We start from the raw sequence: 15,278 nt of genomic DNA on the forward strand, positions 1-15,278 counted from the left end.
TTGTTTGTAACTGGTTGTGGCCAATGATACAGGCAGGGACATCTACCTTCACAAAGAAGCACTTTGGGAGCTTTTCTTGTGAGGAATAGCTTCAGCTAAGACTAAAGCATAGAGAAAAGGCTTCCTGAAGTATATACAAGCTGAAGAGATGGAATATTTTGTATCTCTTCACATCACCCACCATATCTCAAAGGCAGAAGGACAGATTTAAAAGATGGATGGCTCATTTCCCAGAGGGCCTGAATTTCCCATCAATCAGCTGGCTGTTCTTTGGAAACTGCCAGGAAAAAAAAAAAAACAAACAAACACCAACATGCTGCAGAAGTTAAATGCAAAAAACAGAAGAAAGGAAAAGATTAACTATAAAAGAAAGTCTGTAGACAGCTGACTAGGCTAAGTCACTGAAAGATACTTTGTATGGGAAATAGTACTGGCCAACTAGGAGAAGGTTGCAGAGCACAGACTCTATGGTTTTGTTAGCTTACATTTAAGAAATGACAGTCTTTTTAATTTACCAGTTAGATACCTGAGCATGCTATGTGTAGAGCAAGCATGGTCCTTTGACAGTGGCATCCAAACCGCTTAAGCATGGTCCCTGAGTTCTGTGCTGTCTCATGCCTTTACCAAAAAGTCACCGGGAAGCTTCCTGACTGAGGAAAGCAGAATCATCAGGAACTGTGGGTGGGCCTGGTCTCAGTGGCCACATCTCATGATCATTAGCTGTCACATGCTCGTTTTTTCACCTCCATACATTTCCATCACGTCTTCCTTGGTATTTAGTTTTATGGTCTTACAAGTGAACTGCAAATAAATTGAGGCACACTGTCAAGTCACTGACTCCTGACTTAGGCATTTCTCAGTGTTGTTGCTGAGGAGAGGCATGTGGGTGGATGCTCAGTGGTCCATCTTCCTTTGGTTGCCAAGGAGGGTCTTCTTTCATTGACGAGTTGGACCATAGGTGCATCATTCAGTCTCTTCCCTCTTAAATTTTTGTCATATTTTTGTTACATTTTATTTATTTATTTATTTATTTATTTATTTATTTATTTATTTATTTATTTACTGTATGAATATGCATCCGCAAATGCATGCACATACCATAGCTTTCATGTGGGCCTCTGAGGACAACTTGTAGGAATCAGTGCTTTCTTCTACCACATGAAGTCTGAGATCAAACTCTCAGGTCACTGGGCATGGCAGTGAGTCCCTTTACCCTAGGATCTATCTCGCCAGTCCTCATTCTGTCCCTTGATTTCCTTTCTTGCTTCTCTCCCACAGGCCTGTCAGGTTTGTTCAGTGTGTGAAGAATCCGGAGCATCCACTGTGTAGTTCTAATATCTGAATAAATTTGGATCTTAGGACACTTCCGTAGCATGCATCAAGATGAAAGACTCAGAAACCACACTGATGCAAAGCTGAAGTTGTCAGGAAGAGGTCTCTACTACAATGTCAACACCAGAGATAGAAGAACTTTCCAACCAATGATAGCAACATTACATGATCAGCTTAGTTTGTACTGCATACCACTAATACTCAAGAAAAAATTACTCCACCGAAGCATTGTGCAAATTTACATTGTTATTTCATTTTAACTCTCTCATGTGGTGCTTTTATATTGCTTATATATTACTAACTTCTCTTTTTTTCTCTTACTGAAACTGAGAATCAAATCTGAGAACTTTTACACATGGTAGAGAAGCCTGTACACCATTGAACTACATCCTCAGCACAGCTGGTAACATTATTTTTATTGAAAAATGCCAGTCAAACCTCACCTGTTGGAATGGACAAAGGAAATGAAATGTGAAGCTTCAAAATGAATGATCTTATTTTCTGATGATTTTGCATTTTCCCTACAAATATTCAAATAGTAAACCTGAGATCAGGGGTCATTATGGTGAAGAGAGTCTGTGGGAACTTGAACTTGCTTGGTGCTTCAACCTGTCACCCTTCCAACATGTCCCTAGTAAGTTTGGCTATTGTTTTCATTTTTTTTTAATATGAGACAATCGAGCTTCCAGAGAGGTTATACATTTTCCTAAAGTCATATTCTTAGGATCATGGTTAGAGCTGGGATCATGGTTAGAGATGGAGTTGACTCAGTTCTGTCCAAGTCCACAGCATATGATATTTTTTTTCTTTTCTAGGCCTTGACTGTCAAATTGATAGGAGTCCGTGTTATTGTCCAGCAAATGTTGTATTAAATTGAATGCAAAGAATCTGAAATCTGATTTTTATGGGTGGTTTCAAAGCTAATTTCACCCCATTTCTCTTCCTCCTCATACTTGGTGCCCTTTATAGGTAGTAAAATATTTTTGTGGAAATATTGCGTTAATGAGCCAGGCAGTGGTAGCATACACCTGCAATCTCAGCACTCTGGAGGCAGAGGCAGGCAGATCTCTGAGTTCCAGGCCAGCCTAGTCTACAGAGTGAGTTCCAGGACAACCAGGGCTGTTATACAGAGAAACCCTGTCTCAACAAACAAAACAAAAACAGAAAATATTGAGTTAAATTTTGTGTTAAGCCATATTTGTTGCTGATATTGACAACTTTTTTCTGTACTTTTCTCTTAGATCAGTCTTGCTTTGGGATTACTAATTTTTGTTGTTTTACAAAGCTCCAATCTTTATCTTTCCTCATTTATTTTATTTATTTGAGCTTTTTTTCTTTATTTTTAGATATATAGAAATTTCTTATTTCTTCTAGCTTTCTTGAAGATCTTCATTCAACTTTTTGCAACAGATGCTTAGGTCACTGATATTGCAGTCTGCTTTCTTTCCTTACACATGTATTTTAGTATTATGAGTTTTCCTCTGAGGTCTGCTTTTGCTGCAGTACTGACATTCTGTATGTCTCCACTGGTTACCGTTCAGTCTAAAATAGTTCTCGATTCCATTGTTATTTAGAAATGTGTTATTTACTTCTCAACATCCAGAGTATTTTTAGTTGTTTTATAATAAGTGTGTTTAGTAGATATTAATAAAACTAAATGAATACAGTTTCAAAGAATTTGCTTAGTTTATTGAAAATAGCATAAATGTTGGAGCCAGGTACTGCCCAAGTCCCAAACAAAGATGCTCTCAAAAATCAAGGTGGAAGATATCTAAGGAATGACAGTTTGTTCTGTAGCCTCTTCATGCATGAGTACATATGAACCTGCAAAACACACACACACACACACACACACACACACACACAGATGGTATTAGACTGTGTGATAAAAATTGGCAACGTGTCACAAAGCCTTGACAATTTGGGTTGCATTAGTCAGGATATATGCATTCTAATAAATCCCATACACACTACACACACACACACACACACACACACACACACACACACACACACACACACACACACGATTTAGTAGAATGGCTTGGCTTACTGGTTGTGTGGTCCAGCTGCTCCAACAATGGCTGTCTATCAAGAGAGGGTCCAAGAACCCAGTAGTTGTTCAGTCTGTGAGCCTGGATGTCTCAATTCATCTTCAGTATATGCTGGAATCCTGAAAAAGCAGGCTCCTTCACTGGGAGGAATGGTCTTGTTAGTGAGAGCAAGAGCAAGCAGGCAAGGAGAGAGCAAGCTTCCTTTTTCTATGTCCTCTATTTAGGCTGCCAGCAGAAGGACTGGCCCAGATTAAAGGATCTTCCTACCTCAAAGATCTGGATTAGAACTGGGTCTTCCTACTTCAAATGCTTTAATTAAGAAAAAAAATCCCTTAAAGATGTGCCCAGTCCTTTAGGTTTTAGCTATTTCCAGATGTAGCCAATTTCACAACCAAGACTATCTATCACAGATGTTTCTCTTCGTTTTCCTCTGGTTGAAGATCCAGTTTTTTTAAGAGCCCCTGAGGCTATAGCCACAGTGGACACACAGTAGGCAGCCCAGGAATTCCTCACTGACAACTGGACCACTTATTCTTTTTTTTTTTTTTTTTTTTTTTGGTTTTTCGAGACAGGGTTTCTCTGTGTAGCTTTGCACCTTTCCTCGAACTCACAGAGATCCGCCTGCCTCTGCCTCCCGAGTGCTGGGATTAAAGGCGTGCGTCACCACCGCCCGGCTACCACTTATTCTTGCTTCTTGGGAATTTAGTCTTGGCCTGACAAACCAGTTCTAACAGGGATTCAGATCGGCCCCAGCTTTCAAGTAGCTCCCACTACTGAAGGTCCTCAGAACCGGATCCCTGCCAGTCCAGCCTGCAACCTGGGGATTTTACACAAGACTCTGCCTACCTTGCTGTGAAGGTTGGTTCCTGGAGTCGGGATTTACTAATGTCCTTGCTCACGAACATACTTGGAAGTGGCCGCTTGTGTCAGAAACTACTGGCCATCACATCCCCTTCCGAGATGGAGTGGATAGAATAGAAATCAACTTGGAAGGCAAGCCCATGGAGACTTGTCTGAGATCAAGTTTTAAGCCAGGAGAGATCTCAGAGGAGGCAAATCACAGTATTTTCAGATGATGCTGAGGAGGGTCCTTGGAACACTCAGAGGTAGCTTGGGGGCTAGGGTATTCTTTTTTACCCCCCCCCCCTTATCACCATAACACGCTACCCTGAATCCATCCTCTCTGTAGTTCTTTAAGCATCTATACCAATGACCTTGCAGCCATCTCCAGCCCTAAGGACTTGATGGCCTACATACACAAAAGGTTGTACATATTCCTCTTTTTATGTGACTGCTGGATTAACGGTGCGCTCATAGACTCCCTATACCCTCTCTCCACACTCCGTTTTGCTTAATAAACTTCTCCCACCTCTTGTACGGTGTCTTCCATCATAGCTAGCCAAGGGCTGTAGAAATAACCTGAGATCTAATGTCTCTCTTCTAATTTCCTTAGGCTCACCCTTTTTCTACTGTGGTGACTTGTGACTTTACAGTATCTGAAGCATCGTTTCAAAGGGAGTTCTGAAATGGCAGGCTGAGTGTTTGAAAGGGTGTGTGTGTGTGTGTCTGTGTGTGTGTGTGTGTGTGTATATGTCTGGAAATGCACACTAAATTATGTCAATCAGTGTTCTCAGCTGACAAGCAAACTACCAAATATTTGGGCAAAATACATATTTTTCCTTAGCTTTGTCTCAGTTACCTGTTATGTTGCTCTTCCATTGTCTGAAAGCAGCCCAGCTCAAGTCTGCACGCTCTCAGATACAAACGACAATACCACCAACAAAGACTGCCTCTTTAGTGGCCTGTGTCTTCTGAAAACAAATTCCCGTGTTTATATCTTGTGTGTCTTGGGAAGACTCCACTTGGTTAACTATTAAGTGTTAGGAAGAACACTCTTTTGCTTTTTAGTAAGTCTTTGGAAAACCCGCTGTAACTAACCTGATGCATCAAGGGGACTTTTGAACAGAGGAGAAAGGGAATCAGGAACTCAGGAGTTCCTGTGCATCCAGAAGAAAAGAACCATCACAGATGTTCCTCTCACCATGCACTGTGCCCTGGTTTTTGGACAGAGTCTTGCTACGTAGCTCAGGTAGGTCTTGAACTCACTGAAAACTCCTGCCTCAGTGTCCTGAGTGCTGGGGTTACAAGCATATACAACTCAGCTTTCCTTCCTCTTTGGGATCTGCACCACCCTTTCAGTTTTCACAAAAGTTCATCTCTCACCAAAGAGAACTGAACTTGAAGCCCCTGCGAGCAGTCCAGTGGTTTGGGGGGATAAGAATGCCTGAGCACCTGAGCAAACGCAGGAGGAAGGTGGAAGCTAGTTAACTTCTGGCCAACAGTTTGCCTATGCCTATACATTCTTTGTGAAACAGTATAGTTAACCAAAATGTTGGGCATGGTAAGCTGGAATATCAACGAGAACCAGAAGCCCCTACAAGGTCTGGGATGCCAGGTGCCCAGTAATTGTCCAATGGCTTTGCGACCTATTTTGGAAGAGCTGGATGCTGATATTGTCTGTCTCCAGGGGACCAAAGTGACCAGAGATGCACTATCGGAACCCCTGGCTGTTGTTGAGGGCTATAACTCCCATTGCAGCTTCAGCCACAGCTGGAGTGACTGTTCTGGTGTAGCCACTTTCTGTAAGGACCTTGCTACCCCAGTGGCTGCTGAAGAACGCCTGAGTGGCCTGCTTATCACTCTGAACCAGGATGTTGGTTGCTATGGAAACATGCCAGAGTTCACCCAAGAGCAACTACAGGCTCTGGATAGTGAGGGCCCGGCTCTCCTTACACAGCATAAGGTCTGCACGAGGGAAGGGAAGGAGAAACCCTTGAGCCTGATCAACGTGTACTGCTTACATACAGATTCTGGGAAGCCTGAGCAGCTGACCTTTAAGATGCTTTTCTATCTGGCTGCCATGTGATAATCCCAGGGGACCTAAATACAGCCCACCATCCCATTGACCACTGCAATGCTGGCAGTCTAGAGTGCTTTGAAGAAGACCCGGGGTGTAAGTGGATGGATGGCTTGCTCAGTGACCTGGAGTACCAGGCTGAGTACCTTTTATGAATAGCTACCATTATTTCTATCCAAAACAGGAGAGGTTCCTCACCTTCTGGTCAGTGATCACTGGTGCCCGCTGTCTCAACTATGGTACCCTATTTGACTATGTACAAGGAGATCATAGACACTTTCCAAACTGCCTTCCCGCTCCTTGGAGTGATGAGCTCTGACCACTGCCCAGTGAGAGCTGTCTTGCATGTGTCCTGTGTGCTAGCAAAACAGTGCCCAGCTCTGTGAGCCCATTTCCTCCCTGAGTTTGCAGGCACCTAGATCAAGATTCCTGGCTTCCTAGTCCCTCCTGAACAAGAACCTATTTGAAGGCAGCCAGTACTATATCCCTATCATCAAATCCAGGCCCCCAAACAGTGAAAAGCACAGGCCCACAGGCAATCATCCAGCCTCGAAAACATCAAGGTGGCCCCAGAAGACACCAGAAAAACCGGATGAGTTATTTTCAGCCTTCTGTTAATCTTTCCCAAACTTCTCCTGCTGTAGAACTACCTAGGCTGCCTCTGGTGGGCACGCTTGTTACCCCAAAGACTTCAGAAGAGGATGTGATGGCCACAATGGTGGACGAGCAGGCCAAGTTTCTGAGGTCAAAGATAAAGAAGAGGTACAGACCTTGCTTTGGAACTCTGTGCTGAGTGGGTCCTCACTCTCACCCCTCTGCAGAGGCCACAGGGAGCCATGTGTGGTGCAGAATGTGAAAAAAAAAAAAAACAGGATCCAACCTGGGCCGCCATTTCTATGTGTGTGCAAAGCCACAAGGTCCTTCTAAGGACCCCTCATCAAGCTGCAATTTCTTCCTCCGGAGCAGGCCCAGCTGAAGCAACCGAGGCCTAGGGATGTCTGGCCTGGTCTCTCATGCAGAGGGTCTGATGCCAGGTCTCCATTCCTAAGTTGCCTTCTCCCCAAGGCTTCCTTTCTTTCTTCTGCTTTCTCTTCTCCTTTCCTTGCCATAGCTTCTTCTCTTCTTTCCCTAAGGCATTCCTCTTCTCACTCCTCCCTTTCATCCTCTTTGTCACACAAGAACCAGCTACCCAGAAAGTTGTAACTTTAAACCCCTGATGTCTGTGATGTGCAATGTATTTGTTCATAAACAAATTCTATGTCTTTGTTTCAGTTTTTTTTGTTGTTTGTTTGTTTTTTAAGTCTTGGTTTTGAGAATCTTGCAATGGAGGATCTGTTCTCTATGAAGAAAATTCACCTGTGTCCCTCTAAGGATGTCATATAATGACATAACAAATTGTGTGGTTCTTGCTAAATGACACAAATGTGAGACAACACTTAAAAACTTGATGCAAAAAGCAGACCAACAAAGAAGAGAAAATATCAGTTATTGCAGTAGGCACTCCACACAGTGTAGCCATTAGAGACCTCCATTGCAGCAGCAGAATGCAACTTGGGGTGTATATAAAGATTCTAAATGCTATTTGGATTTTATGGGTTCTCCAGGAGGGCAAGGAACAGATTTGGGAGTCACCCAGGCAAAAATAACATCCTCAGTTGTTCCACTATCCAAGGCTGAGGTAAAATACTCTTTGCTTGCCTTCTAGACACTGTGCTATCCTTCAGTGATAGGACACAGTAACGGCTATGTCTGGGAATAAAATTAACAGAGGTGGATGGCAGGTCCTGATGGCATGGTCCTGATACTTGATTGCTGTATCAGTCTCGAATTTATTGCATAGATCTGTCTGATGTGAAGACTTGATCTGAATTACTTCTTAGAACAAGCTCTGATTCTCCCTTTGAAATGGGAGTCACAGTAATACCCACTGTCATGGTCTGCTGCAGCTGTAAACTTGACACAGCATATAGCCATATGAGAGAGAGGAGAGCCTTAGTCGAGGAGCTCCCTAGATCAGATTGGCCTGTGGGTATATCTGCGGGGATTGTCTTGATCAATAATTGGTGTAGGAGAGACTACCCCAATGTGGGCAGCACCATTTCCTGTGCAGATGGTCCTGAGCTATATAAAAAGCTAACTTAGCATAAATCTATGAACGAGCAAGCAGTGTCCCCTGTGGCTCCTGCCACTAACTAGCCAGAAAGAGGAGGGTTTATATGAGCGAGAATTGTTGAAACCAAGGTTGGATAAAGCACAGGGACAAATAGCCAAACGAATGGAAACACATGAACTATGAACCAAAGGCTGAGGGGCCCCCAACTGGATCATGCCCTCTGAATAGGTGAGACAGTTGATTGGCTTGATCTGTTTGGGAGGCATCTAGGCAGTGGTACCAGGTCCTGGGCTCGCTGCATGAGATAGCTGTTTGAAACCTGGGACTTATACAGGGACGCTTGGCTCAATCTGGGAGGAGGGGACTGGACCTGCCTGGAGTCTATCAGGTCGATCTCAGTCCTCGGGGGTGGGAATGGGGGGTGGGCTGGGGGGAAGGGGAGGGGGCAGGAAGGGGTGAACAAGGGAATCTGTGGCTGTTATGTAGAAGTGTAGAAGTGAATAGTAATGTAGAACTGAATAGTATTGTAAAATAAAAGAAAAAATAATAATAAAAAAAGATGTAAGAACTAGATAACAAGAAGCTTGCCAAGGCATAGTTTAAAAATAATATTAGCCTGTGTGTGTTTATTTGGGTCTGAGCTGCTGTGGGACTGGTGGTGAGAGAGATTTGTCCTGACCACGGGCCAGGCGGGACAGGGGAAAACTTTCAGCTACATCCTACATCATTTTCAAGCATGTCCCTTTACCTATATTTTTAACAACTACTACTTTGGTTCAGAAACACTGACTACATAATACATGAATGTGATCTAAAACACCAAGAGTACAAGGAGTACTCAATAGAAAAGTAAAACTCCCTTCTGTTACTGTCTAGTATGCTTTCCTCTACTAATCAACCACCTCCCCTCTGGATATCTACCAAGTATTCCTTCTTCCAGAGACTACTGGTAGAATTTCTTAATAATGGTCTTCAGTTTGAGTGTTCTCAGTCCTTCAAAATTAATCCTCCCTCTTACTGAATCACCTTTCTAAAGCAAAGTATCTAAGTAAAGGGTATAAGGTGTCTTGATGGAATTATAACTTACTCATATGTTTCACTGAACTGAAAAGGTTAAACAAAGTTTAACTTTCAAATATTTAAGACAAATATTATTAAGAAAATGTACATACATCCTTATCCTAAACTATACTCACAAATGCATTTCATTTTCTTGTTCACTATTACTTTGTTTTTGAGATAAAAATCTCACTATGTACCCTAGACTGGTCTTGAGCTAGTGACTCTCCTACCTCATTCTCCTGACCACTAGAATTTCAGACAAGTGCCATACAACTGAAATCGTCGTCTTTAACCATTCTGATTCCTACAAGAGGGAAAAATAAAATCCAGTAAACACTATAGCTGCCATTCCATTTTTCTCCACTGTTACAGACTGGAGACAAGGCCTTGCTCATGCTAAGCAAGAACTCTACCACTGAATTACATCTTCCACCCTCAATTTTATTTTGTTTGAGAAAAGGTCTCACTATGTAGCCCTGACTGGCCTTGAACTCATAAATATACACTTTCTTCTGCCTCCAGAGTACTGGATTAAAGATATATGCCGCCATATCTGGCCCCATCTTTAATTTTAAATAAAATGTTTGGAACTGAAGTGTTACCCTAAACAAAAATTATACCTTTAGTCATCAGTACCCACATTGATAGCTTTTTTTTTTTTTTTTTAAGAATTTGGCAAATGGCCGGGCGGTAGTAGCGCATGCCTTTAATCCCAGCACTTGGGAGGCAGAGCCAGGTGGATCTCTGTGAGTTCAAGGCCAGCCTGGGCTACCAAGTGAGTTCCAGGAAAGGCGCAAAGCTACAAAGAGAAACCCTGTCTCGAAAAACCAAAAAAAAAAAAAAAAAAAAAAAAAAAAAAAAAAATGGCAAATGTCTGTTAACAATTTCATGGTAATTAAAATTCCAACTTACAACACTTTAAAATTTGGTGGTCAGTGTTCACCAAAAAGAAGACTTTACTAGGCATTAATAAAGAGCCAATTTCCAAAGACTCTCACCATACGTGAGCCAGATCCTCTGAATCCTCTTTCCAATGAAATGGGACCTTAGACTCTGTCATTAGCCTCTCAGTTCACTTTTGGGAAGAATCCTACTGAGTCAGTTTAACAATCATCATCTACTTTCAGTATGTGACTATGGCAGTATCTAAACAAATCCCTCACTACCCCCTCAGCCTCTACGGTTTAATACCCTGGCCTATCTTCAGCAAAAATCCTAAAGAGTTAATGCAACAAGAATTCTCCTGGTCCTAATCTTTTTTCTCAGTAATTCTCCATCTACTAGCGCTTGTGACTTGGCTCTTAACTCCTGGTTTTTCTTGCATCCAGAGTTGACCTTTATCTCTCCGCCTTACTACAAGCCTCCACTGTAACCATTCTTGATGAACAGCCTTCCTAGGCATCATGAATAAATGAAATATCTTTAAAATAATAACATTTCCGCTGGGCGGTGGTGGCGCACGCCTTTAATCCCAGCACTCGGGAGGCAGAGGCAGGCGAATCTCTGTGAGTTCGAGGCCAGCCTGGGCTACCAAGTGAGTTCCAGGAAAGGCACAAAAGCTACACAGAGAAACCCTGTCTCGAAAAACCAAAAAAAAAAAAAAAAAAAAAAAATAACATTTCCTAAAGATGCTAATAAAAATTACAATGACAGGTTCGCACTATTTCTAATAGTTACTTACATATGAATTTTCAACTCACCTTAACATTCTTCAGCCCCTTTTCAAAGAGACTAAGCATCTCAGAGAGTTTATTGTCAGAATGGACATTATAGATGGTCTGACTGCGTTGCTGAAGTAAACCAATAATGTATTCATTTTCAATTTGCTCATGCATTTTAAACTCCTTGAAAGTAGCATATAAAGACTGGAGAAGAGCACGGAAGTCATTGTTGTTGGAAAAGTTCGTTTTAGAAAGCTGAATAAAAATTTAAAAAGACATAGTAAATAGATGCAAACATAAGACAATGTAACAAGAAACATTCAAATGTATACCCAATTTTTTTATATAGCAAGATAGTTCCTTTACATCGATTATGTCACAGTACAAATAAAGGAAATTCATTAAAAAAACTATTTCATAGATGTATAATTGTAGAGTCCCCTACACTAAGAAGATGTTGGCTGGCATTCTCAAATAACTGGTGAGAAAGGAAAAAAGTCACCTAGTTTACCCAAATAAAAATGATCAGACCCAGTTCCCTCCAAGTCTAATTTTCAATTACTCTATCTGTATCATAAATCATACCAAAGACACCTACATTAGAAGAATAAGCTTAGGATAATGTGGCTTTCTCTTCTTTGTTCAAAATGTTTTTCATGTTATTATACTACTACAATTTAAAACTGGGAAAATACTTCACTGTAAGTTTTAGTGTCAAGATGAAACTGATCTGTTTAGGAAGCATAAAATATAGAGCTATTAGATAAAATATTACTAGATAATTTACATATGTACACACACACTTTTTTTTTTTTTTTTTTTTGAGACAAGGTCCCTGGTTAGCCTGGAACTCACTGTGTAAACCAGGTTGGTCTCAAACTCACAGAGACCCACCTTCTGCACCCCAGGAGCTGGATGGAACTAAAGGCATGAGCCAAGACAACCACAAGAGAAGTGTATTTTTAAGAAAACTGACATAAATATGTAACACCTTAAGTATGCCATCATTTTTTAAATTCTAGCATTCAATTGGAGAAAAATTCCCATTGCAGTGTAATGCCAAGCTTTCACACTTAATAGAAAATTAAATTCTAATACTAAAACACACACATCAAGAAATTTGTTTCAAAATTCAAAGTAAGCTGAGCATGGTGGCACAGGCCTTTACTCCCAAAATTTAGGAGGCAGAGGTAAGTAGATCTCTGTGAGTTCAAGGGCAGCCTGTTTGTGGTTGTTTCTACAGATATGCCCCCCCCCCCCCCCCCCCCCCGCCCATAGACTCATGTGTTTGAATGCTTGGCTCATAGGGAGTGGCACTATTAGGAGGGTGACCTTGTTGAAGCAGGTGTGGCCTTGTGAGAGGAAGTGTGTTACTGTGGAAGCAGGCTTTGAGGTCTCATATATGCTCAAGCTATGCCCAGTGTGTCAGTTCACTTCCTGTTGTCTATGGATCAGGATGTAAAACTCTCAGCTCATTCTCCAGTACCACGTCTACCTGGATGCTGCCATGTCTCATCATGATAACAGACTAAACCACTGAACTGTAAGCCACCCCAATTAAATGTTTTCTTTTATAAGAGTTGCCATGGTCATAGTGTCTCTTCACAGCAATAGAAACCCTAACTTAAGACACTGGTCTATATACTGAGTTCCAGGATAGCCAGGGGCTATGTACATGAGACCCTGCCTAAATAAATCACAAATAAATTCAAAGCAATATTCAAATATCTCATTATCTATATTAAATCTAACTTCTACTGTTCAATTCTATTACAAAATTCATTTTAAATGGGAAACAATTAGGTTAAATACAACAGGTAGATAAATTAGAGGGCAAATGTTACTAACACCAAACTTCTTAGGCTTCTTTCCAAAGTGTGGTTCTGTCTTCTTGAAGAGAAGTACACTCTAAGCTGTCTTACTAGCCTTTCACAGTAAGAACTGTGATGGAAGAACACTGAAAAAGGTGGCATTAAGACTGAAGTAAAGCCAATCTACACAGAACAGAAGTGACTAGGTATCTTCTTTAAAAGGTAGTAAGTATTATCATAAGAATCACAGAGATCCATAGATTCTGATTCTCTAAGAGACCCGGTCTATCATTTATTTAGCTAGGGAACTTTTGTCTCAGCAAGTCACAGGTCCAGGCGGAGGATGCAGTGTTTGCAAAGCGACTCCAAGAGCCCGGAGGGGCCGTGCGGGCAGTACTGCGGTAGCGAGCCACCGCAGAAGCGGCCTGCGGGCGCGGACCGGGAGCCCCCGCGGGAGGCCGACCCCGGGTCCCCCACACCCCTGCAGGGCCAGCGGCGGAGGCTCCGGGGAGCCGGGAGCGCCCCTCACCCCCACCCCCGGCACAGTCCAGACCCGCCAGCAGGACGCTGGGCAGGCGCCGCGCGCCCCGAGGGCACGTCCCAGGCCGCGGCCGGCCCGGGTTTCCCAGGACCCCCCGGGCGGGAAGGTGCGGGAGCCGCGCCGGGGGCGGGAACCGGGGCGCAGGCGGCTGCTCGCCCGGCGCCAACGCGGGGGTGGGGGGTGGGGGTTGCGGGAGGCTCGCAGGCCAGGCCGTCCCCGGAACCCGCCCGTTCCTCCGCGCCGCCCTCCGACCCGCGCTGCCGTTACCTTGTCGCAGTAGCGCCCCACCAGCTGCTTCATCCGCCAGTGCGGGGCGGTGAAGACGTCCACTTCGTCGGGGAAGGGCGCCATCGCCGCGGCCTCAGCGTCCGCCTCAGCAGCCGCGGCCGCCGCCTCTCCATAGACACCCTCGCCGCGGGACAGAGGCGGCGCGCCCCCCTGCGCATGCGCCCGCCCCGTCGGCGCGCGCGCCCGACGAGCTCCGCGGGGCCGGGGCGCGGGGGGGCCGGGGCGTCGCCATGCGGGGCGGCCGCCCACGTGACCGGCCCCGCGCTGAGGCGTGGGGCTCCCACCTCCCGGCCGCTCGCTCGTTCCGGGTCCTCCTCCCGGTGCGGTGGGGAGGCCTGAGCGTCCCAGGGTCTCCTCAGAACGCACGGCCTGAGGGCGACTGTGAAGAGCCTCGGGGTTGGCTAGCCCCGGGGCTGCTCGCCCTGGGCCTTTGCTAGCCTGGCCTCCGCGTGCGTGCGCTGTGGCTGAGTGCTGGGGACACGGCCGCGTCTCCTCACACCACGGGCGCGTGGGGACCTGGAGATGCCAGAGGGGAGGACGGACACCTCAGCCCCGGAGCCACAGCCCCCCAGAGCGGCCAGATGAGCCTGGTGGGGGAAGGGCGAGCCATCATGGCGGTCTAAGGGGGAAGGAGCCTTAGCACAAATCCCGCCATTGACAGGAAGAAGGCCTTAAATGAGGTCACTGCTCGGACAAAGGCCAGTGGGTCTCGCCCCCTACACTTCACCTGGCCTCGTCTAAGCCCCCAGTAGACTTTTCCCACCTGACGGATGGAAGCAGCTCTCATCTGTGGCTTTAGGGCTGATGGAGAGAGGAGGGCAAGGCTGGGAACCCCGGGAAGAATGTGTTAATAGCCATCAACTTCGGGACAGTAAGCAGAAGACTCGCTATAGTCACCTTTTTATCTCCTACCACAGATTCATGGCAACGGGTAAAAGTAATCAAACGTTCAAAAAATGGGTTAGAAGGAGGTGAGAAAGAACCCCGGAGCGCATCTGTGCAGTTCTAATCTTACCATTTGATATTAACATGCAAGGTGAGCAGGAAAACAAGACTCTGGAGATGAAAATTAGGTTCAGTTTCACCAAACCCTAGTTGTACTAACTTAGGAAAGTTCCAGGACTTCTGTGTTCCAACCTCTATATTCTCTTCCGTAAAATATGTGTGTGTGTGTGGGGGGGGGGGGGGATACATTCTTAATAACATTTTAAGGAGAATTAAATACATATATTTGAAGTGCTGATAGGAGTATCTGGCTCAACATAAATAATGTCTGTAAACAGTGTTAGAGAAAACAACTATGAGGTAGGAAATAAAGACATTGCCCAAGGTTTCACACATCAGTAAGTGAAAATTCTGGCCACATGAATCTAGGTCTGACAGGAAGTTCACCCCTGTGTGCTGTGGTAGTTGGAAAAAAGAGGTGCCTGGAGAACTAACTGGAGGGCAGGGGGAGGCTTACTGAACTGAAAAATTCTTGACAGATTTCTCCTTTCCCT

At 44.3% G+C, this 15,278-nt stretch overlaps 2 protein-coding genes and 1 pseudogene across 2 annotated transcripts in view; 2 read left to right on the forward strand and 1 right to left on the reverse strand.

Moving 5' to 3' along the window:
• LOC143267593 (ADP-ribosyl cyclase/cyclic ADP-ribose hydrolase 1-like) overlaps positions 1 to 3,009 on the forward strand; it is a 49,213-nt gene extending 46,204 nt beyond the window's left edge. Inside the window, exon 8 of the mRNA XM_076546234.1 lies at positions 1,279 to 3,009. Within this exon, the coding sequence (XP_076402349.1) occupies positions 1,279 to 1,342 (64 nt within the window). The 3' untranslated portion in view covers positions 1,343 to 3,009. The remainder of the gene's footprint in view (positions 1 to 1,278) is intronic.
• On the reverse strand, positions 2,995 to 14,566 carry LOC143267488 (uncharacterized). Its single transcript, XM_076545633.1, has 4 exons — positions 14,432 to 14,566; positions 13,759 to 14,295; positions 11,179 to 11,394; positions 2,995 to 3,505 (listed from the first exon to the last, which is right to left on the reverse strand). Exons 1-4 carry the CDS (start codon positions 14,564 to 14,566, stop codon positions 3,488 to 3,490), a joined length of 906 nt encoding a protein of 301 aa, XP_076401748.1. The 3' UTR covers positions 2,995 to 3,487.
• Positions 5,776 to 7,565, forward strand: LOC143267592 (DNA-(apurinic or apyrimidinic site) endonuclease 2 pseudogene; annotated as a pseudogene).
• Positions 14,567 to 15,278: the final 712 nt, after the last annotated feature.

This window comes from Peromyscus maniculatus, chromosome 10, assembly GCF_049852395.1.
Source record: "Peromyscus maniculatus bairdii isolate BWxNUB_F1_BW_parent chromosome 10, HU_Pman_BW_mat_3.1, whole genome shotgun sequence".
Lineage (NCBI taxonomy): Eukaryota > Metazoa > Chordata > Mammalia > Rodentia > Cricetidae > Peromyscus > Peromyscus maniculatus.